At 40.5% G+C, this 14,247-nt stretch overlaps 1 protein-coding gene across 1 annotated transcript in view; it reads right to left on the bottom strand.

Annotated features, from left to right (window-relative positions):
• The window catches only part of lancl2 (LanC lantibiotic synthetase component C-like 2 (bacterial)), a 67,417-nt gene that overhangs the window by 23,461 nt on the left and 29,709 nt on the right, over positions 1–14,247 (bottom strand). Inside the window, exons 5-7 of the mRNA XM_072253616.1 lie at positions 11,327–11,473; positions 7,656–7,838; positions 4,187–4,363 (exon numbers count right to left, since the gene is read on the bottom strand). Coding sequence (XP_072109717.1) covers positions 4,187–4,363; positions 7,656–7,838; positions 11,327–11,473 — 507 coding nt within the window. The remainder of the gene's footprint in view (positions 1–4,186; positions 4,364–7,655; positions 7,839–11,326; positions 11,474–14,247) is intronic.

Here is a 14,247-nt window from a genome sequence, read left to right as displayed (position 1 = left end):
AAGTGTTTTATTTTGGTAGGTCCAATTTGAAGACAGAATATAATACAAGTGGTAAGACCCTTGGCAGTGTGGAGGATCTGAGAGGTCTTGGGGCCCATGTGGATAGGACACTCAAAGCTGCAGTGCAGGTTGACAGTGTTGTTAAGAAGGCCTATGGTGTGCTGGCATTCATCAACTCTAAGCTATACAAGACTTTGGTCAGACCCCACTTGGAGGACTGTTGTTCAGTTCTGGTCACCTGGACTGGAGGGCATACTTAATGAGAATAGGTTGAGTGTACTTGGCCTTTTCTCCTTGGAGCAACGAAGGATGAGAGGTGACCTGATAGAGGTGTATAAGATGAAGAGGGGCATTGATCAAGCGGATAGCCACAGGCTTTTTCCCAGGACTGAAATAGCTAACATGCGGGGGCATAGTTTTAAGGTGCTTGGAATTAGGTACCGAAGGGATATCAGGGGTAAATTTTTTTTCCCAAAGAGAGAGGTGGGTGTGTGGAATGCAGTGCTGGCAGCGGTGGTGGAAGTGAATACAATAGGCTCTTTTAAGAGCCCCTTAGGTAGGTACATGGAGCTTAGAAAAATAGAGAGCTATGTGCTAGGGAAATTCTAGGCAGTCTCTAGAGTAAGTTACATGGTTGGCACAACATTGTCAGCGAAGGGCCCGTAATGTGCTGTAAATTTCTATGTTCTATGTACTAGCCTATTTCAGTATTGTAATCATTCTGCATTGTCAAGCTGTGCACCAGCAAGGAAGCACTGATAAACTCAGAGTAAATTTTAGTCAGGAATTTCTTTTCCTGTATAATCCATTTGTAGTTTTATTGCAGATGTATCCCCAAATGGATTCACATTCATGTGATCTGAAGAAATCAAAATATGACACTAGATTTGGTGCTCTTCAGCTCTATCACAATGCTTGTCAGCCTACCAGTTCTGAATAAATGTCCTTGCTTTGCGGTTATATGCAAGAATATCCAGTGGTGATGAGTCACATATTATAGCCTAGACCCAGAAGCGTCACACCCTGTCCTGTGGGGGCGTGCCTTATTCTGATTGTCAGAAGTCACCTCCATTGTGATTGGTTAGTTCAGATGCTGCAGCTGCTTTTCACATGGGATAGATGCCTGGCGTCCAGTTTCAAATACCCTGGGTATATAAAATAACACGTGGAAAGGACTTGCTCTCTTCTTCCTTTGTTTTAGGCGAGACTATTGGGAAGGTATGCTCTCCGCACACTTTTAGTTAAGTATGTTTGTTGAATGTATGTATGTTTGCTGAGTATTCATCTTTATATTGCCTGTAACTTGGGAAACATGAATATTTGGACAAAGTTTTATTGTATGTAAATAAATTATTAATATACTTATTTGAAGTCAGAGCATTTCCTGTCTCGCTTACCAAACCCACGAACCTGATTAGACATTCGGCACCCATACTTTGACACAGACAGGCCTTGCTTGTTGATACTGATTCAAAAGAATAATCAGCAAACTTACAAGAAAGAGCTAGACAAAGACTTGAAATCAGTAGGTTCTTGAATCCTGTACATACCCAGCATATCATCCAAAGAGGGCAATTATCCAAAAATGTTGGGAAATCTCAGTAAGACAGTGATCCAGTGTTGAGTTCCACACCAGTCAATTCAGAATTTTCACATTTAACAGTGCACAAGTGAAAATCCTAATTTGTGGAATTTATTAGCAAGATCAAGGTTACGGACCAGCAACAAATTAAATTAAACACCATGGATCTGCACCTGGAAAGTCTTCACTCTCCAGGGCGCAGGCCTGGGCAAGGTTGTATGGAAGACTGGCAGTTGCCCATGCTGCAAGTCTCCCCTCTCCACGACACCGATGTCGTCCAAGGAAAGGGCATTAGGACCCATACAGCTTGGTACCAGTGTCGTCGCAGAGCACTGTGTGATTAAGTGCCTTGCTCAAGGACACAACATGCTGCCTTGGCTGGGGCTTGAACTCACGACCTTCAGATCGCTAGTCGAACGCCTTAACCACTTGGCCACATGGCCACATGGACCAGCAACAACTACCTTATTATTTCCACAAAATTCACACCTGTCCTTGGCAGCTGTCTACAAACTGTTTGCAACTTCATACTGTTCAACCTCAAGCAGAATTTCACAACCCATAGAGTTGAAAGCTGTATCAGTCTCCAAAATTCACCCATCTTGTGCACTTTTTGCTGAAACATCCTGTTTTTACCTCTAGACTCTAGTCTTAATTTTTAGCTCGTGTGATCCAGAATCCTACACAGTCTAGTTATGAATCACAGAGAGGTATCTTAAGAGTGAAAAAGCAATTCCAAGTGAAGTTAGAGATGGAATTAGATGCATGTCAGCCATGGCAACATTTGCAGGCCATTACTTCCAAAAGGCAATCATTATTGGGCATGATGCCACACTCCCAGGTGAGCTTAATGCCTTTTATGCACACGTTAAAAGGGAGAACAAAATTACAACTGTGTAAATCCCTACAGCATCTTGCGACCCTATGATCTCTGTTTCAGAGGCCAATATCAGAGTACTTTTTAAAGAGGGTGAACTCTTGCAAGGCATCAGGCCTCGTTGGAGTACCAGTAGAGCACCGAAAACCTGTGCCAACCAACTGGCAGGTGTGTTCAAGGACATTTTCAAACTCTCACTGCTGCTGTTGGAAGTTCCCATCCGCTTCAAAAGGGCAACATTGATACCAGTGCCCAAGAGAAGGGTGAGCTGCCACAACATCTGTCACAGTTCCACTCACATCCACTGTGATGAAGTGCTTTGAGAGGCTGATCATGGCGAAGTAAGGACCTGGACCCGCTGCATTTGCCTGTCATCGCAACAGGTCTACAGGAGATGCAATCTCGCTGCCTCTCCACTTTGCCTTAGATGAGCTGGATAACTGCAATACCTACATCAGGCTGCTGTTTATTTATTACAGCTCAGTGTTCAACACCATCATCTTTCAGTATTAATTAATTAATTAGGTTAAAAATTTGGGCTTCTGTACCACCCTCTGCAAATGGCTGCTTGACTTCCTCTTTAGGAGACTACAGTGAGTGCTGTTGGAAATAATATCTCCTTCTCACTGACAATCAACACAGGCACATCCCAAGGATGTATACTTAGCACACTGCTCTACTCTCTATCTTCACAATTATGTGGCTAGACACAGTGCAAATGGCATCTATGAAGTTGCCGATGAACAACTGTTGTGGGCAGAATCTCAGTTAGTGACGAGGAAATATACAGGAGTGAGATAGATCAACTGGTTGAGAGTTATCACAACAACCTTGCACTCAATGTCAGTAAAATCAAAGAATTGATTTATGGACTTCAGAAAGGCAAAGTTGAGGGAGCACATACCAGTCCTTATCAAGGGATCAGTAATGGTAAGGGTGAGCTGTTTCAGATTTCTAGGTGTCAATTTTTCCTGAGGATCAATCCTCGGCCCTACATAAACAGTGCCTTGAAAAAGTATTCAGCCCCCACAACTATTTTCAGGTATTACTGTTTCATTTTCTAAATTTAAAAATATATTCAAGTTGAAGTTTTGAACTAATCTAGAAAGCACTGCATGTCATATCAAAAGAAAAATTCCAAAACTTGTGAACAATTTACTAAAAATATCTACATCTATGGAAAAAGTTTTTATAAAAAATTATTGCACTATATTGCTGCCACACAAATTTCATAACATGTCAGTGATAAACCTGATTCCAATTTTTAGTTCAATATTTTCTGCCAATATTTCCAAACTACCCATGTTATAAGACAGTTCATTAAGACTTTTTTTTACATTACACTATTAACCCATTAAATTACTCAACAATAATACAGCTAAGTTCACATTCAACTCAGTACATAGCATTATTTCTCATATTTCAGCCACAATCCCTTACAACCTACTTTAGTGGAACTACCTGTTCTACTAACTTCTAACTTTTTCCACATCCTCTGCATCCCATTTCATTCCAGTTTAAGCACCCTTTATTAGATGCTCACACCATCACTAACATGTCCAATGCACAAGACACATCAATAGAAAACTTCAAATTGGAAGCAGATATAGAAAGTAAAATATCTACAATGAAATAATGCTTGCATAGGATGTTACAATTGCTACTCTGTATTAATCAATTAGATACAAAAGTCAGATATTTATTACTCCATGCATTTTTCAACTCACCTTACAAGCTCTGTAGAGATATTTTTTGTCCTGAGTTAACTTGTATAGACAAAGGAAGGAGTACCCATTTCCTGCAGTTCCATGGCAGATTCCATAACCCTTCCGCAGTAGCCCTCGCTGCCAGATAACATCACTGCACTCAGTTGCATCTCTCAGGTACTTTTCTTCTTTGAAAGTCTGTATAGAAAAAAAGTTACCAATTTTAATCTTAGTATTGAAGGTCATACAGCATACTGGAAATTGTCAGAGAAACACATACAAAATGCTGAAGGAACTCAGCAGTTCAGGTCATATCTATGGAAATGGATAAACAGTCGATGCTTCAGGCCAAGACTTCATCAGGACTGGAAAGGAAGGGGGAAGACGCCAGAATAAGAAGGTTAGGGGGGATGGGTAGGGGAAAGGAGGACAAGCAAGATGGTGATAGGTGAAGCCAGGTGGGTGGGGGAGACAGATGAAGTAAAAAAAAAACAAGAAGGTGATAAGTGGAAGAGGCAAAGAGCTGGAGAAGAATGAATCTGAGAGGAGAGGAGAGTGGATCATGGAAGGAGGAGCGGCCACAAGGTAGAGGTGATATTTCATGGCCCTGATTATCTCCTTTTCACCATGGATGTCCAATTCCTATATATTTCTAACCCCCATCAAGAAGGCCTTAAAGCTCTCTGCTTCTTTCTTGACAACAGACCGGACCAGCTTGCCCCCATCACCACCTTCCTCTGTCTGGCAGAACTGGTCCTCACGCTCAACAATTTCTTTACCAGCTCTGTACATGTAGCCATGGGTACCTGCATGGGCCCCAGCTACACCTGCCTTTTCGTTGGCTACATGGAACCAATGCAGGTCCTTCCAGGTGAGGCAACACTTAACCTGTGAATCTGTAGGGGTTGTCTACTGTATCTGGTGCTCCTCATTAGGCTTACTCTACACTGATGAGACCTGACGTAGACTGGGGGATTGCTTTGTTGAGAACCTCAGTGCATCTGCAAAAAGCAGGATTTGCCAGTGGTCAATGACTTAATTTCCTATCCCCATTCCGACATGTTGGTCCAGGGCCTCCTCTTCTGCCATGATGAGGTCACTCTCAGGTTGCAGGAGCAACACCTCATATTCTGTCTCTGTAGCCTCCAACCTGATAGCATGAATATCGATTTCTCCAACTTCTGGTAACTTTTATCCCCTTCTCTTTCCTTATTTGTCATTTCCCAACTCTGGCCTCATACCCCTTCTCCTCATTTCCCCCGGTGCCCCTCCTCCTCCTTTTTCTCCCATGATCCACTCTACTCTCCTATCACATTCCTTCTACTCTGCCTTTTCCACATATCAGCTCCTAACTTGTTACTTCATCCCCTCCTCTCTCACTCACCTCCCGTCACCTTCCAGCTTGTCCTCCAACCCCTCCTCCTATCTTCTTATTCTGGCTTCTTCCCTTTCTTTCTTTCCAGTCCTGATGGAAGGGTCAGTCTGAAATGCTGACTGTTTATTCATTTCCACAGATGCTGCCTAACCTGTGTTCCTCCAGCATTTTGTGTGTGTTGCTCTGGATTTTCAGCATCTGTATGATCTTGTGTTTATAATCTTCATAAATCTTGTTTTTGATGACAAGTATTTAATTGTACTAATCTTCATACTTCAAGTTACATTATAGATAGCATATTCACTACAAAAATTAAACACTGCCAATTCTGACACTTCACAAGGCAAAATTCTGCATGGATTTACGGAACATCAGAAAGAAATGTTTACCGTTAATCCCCTTATATACTTTGTTCATTGTACACCAACTGGCTAAAGAAATTAATAATAATTGGAATGAAAGAGTAAATATTGCTAAGAATATGTTGCTTTAAGACACTTCAGCCAATTCATGAAGGAAAAGCATGATGGCAGGTGAAGTATGAAATCTATCATTCTATGACTGTATTTTATGGCAATTATATAACTGTATAACAATTACAGCACGGAAACAGGCCATCTCGGTCTTTCTAGTCCATGCCGAACACTTACACTCACCTAGTCCTACCGACCTGCACTCAGCCCATAACCCTCCATTCCTTTCCTGTCCATATACCTATCCAATTTTTCTTTAAATGACAATATCGAACCTGCCCCTACCACTTCTACTGGAAGCTCGTTCCACACAGCCACCACTCTCTGAATAAAGAAGTTGCCCCTCGTGTTACCCCAAAACTTTTGCCCCCTAACCCTTAACTCGTCCTCTTGTTTGAATCTCCCCCGCTCTCAATGGAAAAAGCCTATCCATGTTAACTCGATCTATCCCCCTCATAATTTTAAATACCTCTATCAAGTCCTCCCTCAACCTTCTACACTCCAAAGAATAAAGACCTAATTTGTTCAACCTTTCTCTGTAACTCAGGTGCTGAAACCCAGGTAACATTCTAGTAAATCTTCTTTGTACTCTATTTTCTTGACATCTTTCCTTTAATTCGGTGACCAGAACTGTACACAATACTCCAAATTTGGCCTTACCAATGCCTTGTACAATTTCAACATGACATCCCAACTCCTGTACTCAATGCTCTGATTTATAAAGACCAGCATACCAAAAGCTTTCTTCACCACCCTATCCACATGAGATTCTACCTTCAGGGAACTATGCACCATTATCCCTAGATCACCCTGTTCTACTGCATTCTTCAATGTCCTACCATTTACCATGTATGTCCTATTTTGATTAGTCCTACCAAAATGTAGCACCTCACACTTAGCAGCATTAAACTATCTGCCATCTTTCAGCCCACTCTTCTAACTGGCCTAAGTCTCTCTGCAAGCTTTGAAAACCTGCTTCATTATCCACAACACCACCTATCTTAGTATCATCTGCATACTTACTAATCCAATTCACCACCCCATCATCCAGATCATTAATGTATATGACAAACAACATCGGCCCCAGTACAGATCCTTGAGGCACACCACTAGTCACCAGCCTCCAGTCTGACAAACAGTTATCCACCACTACTCTCTGGCAACTCGCATCCAGCCACTGTTGAATCCAATTTACTACTTCAATACTAATACCTAACAACTGAGCCTTCATAACTAACTTCCGTGTGGAACCTTGTCAAAGGCCTTACTGAAGTCCATATAGACAACATCCACTGCTTTACCCGCGTCAACTTTCCTAGTAAGCTCATCAAAAAATTCAATAAGATTTTTCAAACATGACCTTCCACGCACAAATCCATGTTGATTGTTCCTAATCAGACCCTGTCTATCCAGATAATTATATATACCATCTCTAAGAATACTTCCCACTAATTACATGGCTCCAAAGTGATCCTCAGATTTAGGCTTGCCTTAGAAAAAAATATCAGTATGCTCCTCTTCACTTCCTTTAAAGCTACTTTCATTAAACATGATCACGAGGAAAGGGAAGTGCCGTTTTAAAATAAAAGCATATTCCATGACAGAAAATTCCCAAAAGAGCCTTTAAAAAAAACATACTAACCTTATAAGATTGTATCAACATGTGTATAACACCAGGAGCCCCATGGCACCAATGAACCAGTCTGTCAGTTTCATTGCTTAATGACGAAGGATAATTTCCAGACCTGAACTTTTTATGTCGCACATAGTCCACACTGGGTTTTACCAATTCAATCAAAGTCTCTTGATCCACCTTTGAACCCGGCTGGAACAGAATTATTTTTTAATATAAAAATCCTAACAAACAGCATTCAAAAACATTAAAATAAACATATTTTTGGTAGAAGTTCTTTTTGCTGCAGCTGGTTTGTTGCAGAGGGAATGCAAAACTAAACTCCATTACAATAAGAGACAATAAGAACAGATACCTGTGGATGGAGTTTTTATTTTGTAAAAGTGAGAAAATAAATAGAAAAAAATTTAAAGTCAATCAATCAAATCAGGTGCAGGCTTGTGGGATTAGTCTAGTTCTCACAGTCAAAAAATATTGATTTCACCCTAACACATCTAATGTTAAAAACAGGTGCCTCTGCGTCAATTACACATTTTACTTAGTCAATGAAATCATGGGGAGCATAAAATAGTAAGTTAACAGAGTAACATCAGATTCTTGCCAGATAGATTGAATCAAGTTTGCTCTGATGAGCGAAGTACACAACTTCTTGTGCTGTTTATTATCGCATGAATTACAGCTTTACACAAATGTTCACAACTCTTTTTATATTAACCAACATTGCTTTTCAGATGGAGCTTAGTGATCACACTTCTGCAAGTAACTGAGATTAAGCACATGGACACAATTTATGTAATTATTCTGCTGTCCTGAATTCTTCTAAAGAAACTTGCCTGCTTCCAAAATATTTTCTACTGCTTCTGATTCTGATTTTTTTTTAAATGCTTTTGTTTTTAAAGTAAATTTATCTTGTTGCTGCAAGTAAACAAACTTTAGAACAAAAAAAAAACTCAGATGTTTTTACAGCCCTAAGAATAATATCTGGAGAGAACATGTAATATTTCAAATGTAAGCAACATTTTCTGTAACAGTCTACACTTGAACACATTGCTATACTAAATATTTCTATTATTGAATTTATTGATTACATAATTTTATGCAATCAGCAAATCCTCATTCAAGTTTAAAATGCAAAGGACCAGAAAATAATGGTTTAAGTTCAAGCAATACCACAGAGAAAATGCTGGTGAACGCAGCAGGCCAGGCGGCATCTATAGGAAGAGGTACAGTCCACATTTCGGGTCGAGACCCTTTGTTAAGACTAACTGAAAGAAGAGATAGTCTATCTCTGCCTGGCCTGCTGCGTTCACCAGCACTTTTTGTGTGTATGTTGCTTGAAATTCTGCAGATTTCCTTGTGTTTGCGGGTTTAAGTTCAAAGTGTTTTATTATAAATTGTGCAACAAATATCAAATCTCTTTTATTCATTCAGGTGCCTTAACGTTTGGCGTGGGCGATCATGTCTCTCCACCCATCACAGTCCCTGACCCTCAGGATTGAAGTTGTTGCCTCCCCTGTTTCTAACCATGATGTTATTCCATCTATCATTTTCATTCTCTGTCAGCCTCTGCTTCTTTTTCCTTCCAGCTTTCCAGTTGTAACTAAATGTTCTAATGTCTCTCTTCGCATGATGTATCCAAAGGATTTTGATTGCTGTTTTCTGATTTTTTTAAGTAATGTACATTTTGTTTTCATTCTCTGTAGAACTTCTTCGTTGGTTATCCTGTCCGTATATGATATGCATAGCACTCTTCTGAGGAACCACATCTCTGCTGCATTGATTCTTTTTTCCATTGCATTTGTGATGGTCCATGACTTGCAGCCATACATCAATATAGGAAGAATGTAGCAGCTGAGAGTTCTAAGGTGGATGTCAATTGCTATTTTCTTGTTCATTAGGATGTTTCTCATTTCTGTAAATGCTCTTCATGCCATTGCTATTCTTGCTCATGTCTGTTTCACATTTGCCATCAGATGTTACCCATGATCCAAGATACCTGAAGTTGTGAACTTGTTTCAGGATTTCATTTCCCAATACGATCCTACACTTTGGGATATCAGGTTTCTTTGATATTACCATTACTTCAGTTTTCTTTTTGTTTAAGGTTAGGCCAAGCCTTTTGCTCTCTGTGTTGATGGTAGATACTAGTTTCTGTAAATTTACTTCACTGTTTGCTATCCGTACCGTATCATCCGCATAGCGGAGGCTGTGATATTGTATCCTCCTATACTTATTCCAGGTAGGTCTTGTATGGTTCACCTGATGTTTTCACTGTGCCGGGAGAACAGGTCTGGTGATAGAACACAACCCTATCCGCCTCCTTGCTTTATTGGCTGATATTCACCAATCTCAAATATAGAATTTGCAAAAGATTAATGGACCCCTACACAAAGCCAGCATTTGCACTTTTCAAATTCAAAAATGTAGACAAAGAAAGCATCTTAATTACTGAGTTCAGGTCTAAACTTTACTTCCACGAAACACTTATTTCATATTTAGGGGGCATGTTCAAAATGATTTAAAACTATTATTCAACACATACATTTCAGGGGCTCGTGCCTTTGAACACCCAGACAAGTTACGGACAAGTTTTAGCATAACACTCTTAATTATATTCAAGTTTCCTATAGACCAAGATATTGCAAGTTTCTTTCAAATTCTCAACATTAAATATTAAGATACAAGATGCTTTTAAAAATACAGTTTAGTGCTATGGTCTGTTCAGTAGTAATTAAGATTATTTGCTAAAGTTTACACAAATTGAAAAGCAACAACTATTTCAACCGCATTTAGGGTGTGCCTAATGTCATGTTTCAGAACTTCACATCTAACATGCTTTGATGTTGAATTTGTCAAAAAGAGACTTAAGAAACATGGAGGAGCAGAATGAAAAGTTCTTAAACTCCTGGTTTAAATCTATGAATGTACCGATACCTGAAATCGTTGTCCAATCTGTTCTTTAGTAAGTAAAAGTGGCAAAGTACTGTTGCTTCTAAACAACTAAACATGGGCTAGGATAATTGGTATATAATTAGATTGACACCTTTTCCTTTCACTGGCTTGTAATAATATTATAGTTCTTGGTATCGAAGGCAACACGACATTACTTATTATTTTCTCTGTCCACTAGATTATTGAATTTAGCTCTGTTAAAATATGATAGAAATGCCACAAATAGAACTTTATTTTCCAAAAAGGGAACAGTTATAGGGAGAGATTGGACGGACTGGGACTTTATTCTTTAGAGTGAAAGAGACTGAGAGATGATCTTATAGAGGTATATGAAATCATAAGGGGCATAGATAGGGTAAATGCACTCAGTCTCCACACAACACCCCCCAACCCTAGAGATGGAGAATCAAGAACTAGAGGCCTTAGGTTTAAGGTGAGAAGGGAAAACTTTAAGATGAATTTGATGGGCAGCCTTTAAAATAAAATCAAAGGGTGGTACTTATGTGGAATCAGCTGACAGAGGAGGTGTTTAAGCCAGGTGCAATTGCAACTTTTGAACGATACCTGGATAGGTACATAGACCGGAAAGGTTTACAAGGTTTTGACCCAAACGCTGGCAATTGGGACTAGCTTGGATGGAGCATCTTGGTCATCAGGAACCAATGACTTAAAAAAAAAAAAAAACAGCATTGAAACAATTCTAATGAAGTTTAGAATTAGAAGCCAACCTGCATTAGCATGTAGTAGATCCCAGCAAGACCATGGGCTGCTCCAACATACTGTTTTCTATGCCATTGATACAAAAGGGGACAGCGTTCCGTTTTGCGCTCTTCCTTGGAGAAGTTCTTGCCAGATTCAATTATGGCATTAACCACCTGTTTGTCAAGTTTGGAGTTTGGAATAGAAAAGATTTTATTTTTGGGGTTGGAAAGGTCAAAGAAAGAAGAAAGGAAAACTGAATTAAAGGCAACAACACAATTCTTAACACTAAATTACAGTCATATGACCAAATCTGTAAAATTGTGGTTTTAAATTATTTAAGCATACCATTTAGAAACAGAAAGCCTACAGCACAATACGGGCCCTTCGACCCACAGAGCTGTGCCAAACATGTCCTTACCTGAGAAATTACCTAGGGTTACCCACAGCCTTCTATTTTTCTGAGCTCCATATACCTGTCCAGGAGCCTCTTAAAAGACCCTATCATATCCACCTCCACCACTGTTGCTGGCAGCCCATTCCATGCACTCACCACTCTCTGCGTAAAAAACTTACCCCTGATACCTCCTCTGTACCTACTTCCAAGCATCTTAAAACCGTGCCCTCTTGTGTTAGCCATCTCAGCCCTGGGAAAAAGCCTCTGACTATCCGCATGATCAATGCATCTCATCATCTTATACACCTCTATAAGGTCACCTTTCATCCTCTGTCACTCCAAGAAAAAAAGGCCAAGTTCACTCAACCTACTCTAATAAGGCATGCTCCCCAATCCAGGCAACATCCTTGTAAGTCTCCTCTGCACCCTTTCTATGGTTTCCCTATCCTTCCTATAGTGAGGCAACCAAAACTGAGCAGAGTACTCCAAGTGGGATCTGACCAGGGTCTTATATAGCTGCAACATTACCTCCTGGCTCCTAAACTCAATCCCACAATTGATGAAGGCCAATGCACCTATGCTTTCTTAACCACAGAGTTAATCTGCGCAGTAGCTTTGAGTGTCCTATGGACTTGGACACCAAGATCCCTCTGATGTTCCACATTGCCAAGAGTCTTACCATTAATACTATATTCTGTCATCATATTTGACCCACCAAAATGAACCACCTGACATTTATCTAGGTTGAACTCCATCTGCAATTTCTCAGCCCAGTTCTGCATTGATAATAGGATTACCAATGTCCCGCTGTAACCTCTGGCAACCCTCCACACTATCCACAACACCTCCAACCTTTGGGTCATCAACAAATTTACTAACCCATCCCTCCACTTATTCACCCAGGTCATTTATCAAAATCACGAAGAGTAGAAGTCCCAGAAAAGAGCCCTGAGGCACACCACTGGTGACCAACCTCCATGCAGAATATGACCCAGCTACAACCACTCTTTGCCTTCTGTGGGCAAGCCAGTTCTGGATCCACAAAGCACTTTCCTCTTGGATCCCATGTCTCCTTACTTTCTCAATAAGCCTTGCATGGGGTACCTTGTCAAATGCTTTGCTGAAATCAATATACACTACACCTACTGCTCAAAAATTCAATCAGGTTCAAGCATGATCTGCCTTTGACAAAGCCATGCTGACTATTCCTAATCATATTATGCCTCTCCAAATGTTCATAAATTCTGCCTCTTAGGATCTTCTCCATCTACTCACCAACTACAGAAGTAAGACTCACTGGCCTATAATTTCCTGGGCTATCTCTGCTCCCTTTCTTGAATAATGGAACAACATCCGCAACTCACCAGTCCTCCGGAACCTGTCCCGTTCCCACTGATGATGCAAAGATCATCGCCAGAGGCTCAGCAATTTCTCCCTCGCCTCTCACAGTAGCCTGGGGTACATCTCGTCCAGTCCCGGTGACTTATCTAACCTGATGCTTTCCAAAAGCTCCAGCACATCCTCTTCCTTAATATCTACATGCTCAAGCTTTTCAGTCCGCTGTAAGGCATCCCTACAATCGCCAAGATCCTTTCCCGTAGTGAATACTGAAACAAAGTACTCATTAAGTACCTCTGCTATCTCCTCCGGTTCCATGCACTCTTTTCCACTGTCACACTTGATTGGTCCTATTCTCTCACGTCTTATCCTCTTGCTCTTAACAATGCCTTGGGATTTTCCTTAATCCTGTCTGCCAAGGCCTTCTCATGACCCCTTCTGGCTCTTCTAATTTCTTTCTTGAGCTCCTTCCAGCTAGCCTTATAATCTTCTAGATCTCTATCATTACCTAGTTTTTTGAACCTTTCGTAAGCTCTTCTTTTCTTCTTGACTAGATTTACAACAGCCTTTGTACACCACAGTTCTCTTATCCCACCGTTCTCTCCCCATCTCATTGGAACGTACCTGTGCAGAACTCTACACAAATATCCCCCGAAAATTTGCCGCATTTCTTTGGTACATTTCCCTGAGAACATCTGTTTCCAATTTACGCTTCCAAGTTCCAGCCTGATGGGCTCATTTTTCCCCTTACTCCAATTAAGCACTTTCCTAACTTGTCTGTTCCTATCCCTCTCCAATGCTATGATAAAGGAGATAGAATTGCAATCACTATCTCCAAAATGTTCTCTGACTGAGCGATCTGACACCTGACCAGGTTCAGTTCCCAATACCAGATCAATTACAGCCTCTCCTCTTGTAGGCTTATCTATATATTGTGTTAAGAAACCTTCTTGAACACACCTAACAAACTCCACCCCATCCAAACACCTCGCTCTAGGGACATGCCAATCGATATTTGGGAAATTAAAATCTCCCACCATGACAACCCTGTTACTATTACACCTTTCCAGAATCTAATTTGAACTAAAAAAAAAAATCAAGCATATTAAACAGTATTCATCATGGAGATTGAATTAGGTCAGTGGCTTTTAGTGAGATCTTTGTATCCTTTTCAGCCACAGGCAAACTCCCAGAAGATGGAGAATAGCCAATGTT

This window comes from Mobula birostris, chromosome 3, assembly GCF_030028105.1.
Source record: "Mobula birostris isolate sMobBir1 chromosome 3, sMobBir1.hap1, whole genome shotgun sequence".
In the NCBI taxonomy this organism is placed as follows: Eukaryota; Metazoa; Chordata; class Chondrichthyes; order Myliobatiformes; family Myliobatidae; genus Mobula; species Mobula birostris.
The sequence above is the reverse complement of the archived record's forward strand: the minus strand, read 5'-3'. Positions and strand labels throughout refer to the sequence as shown.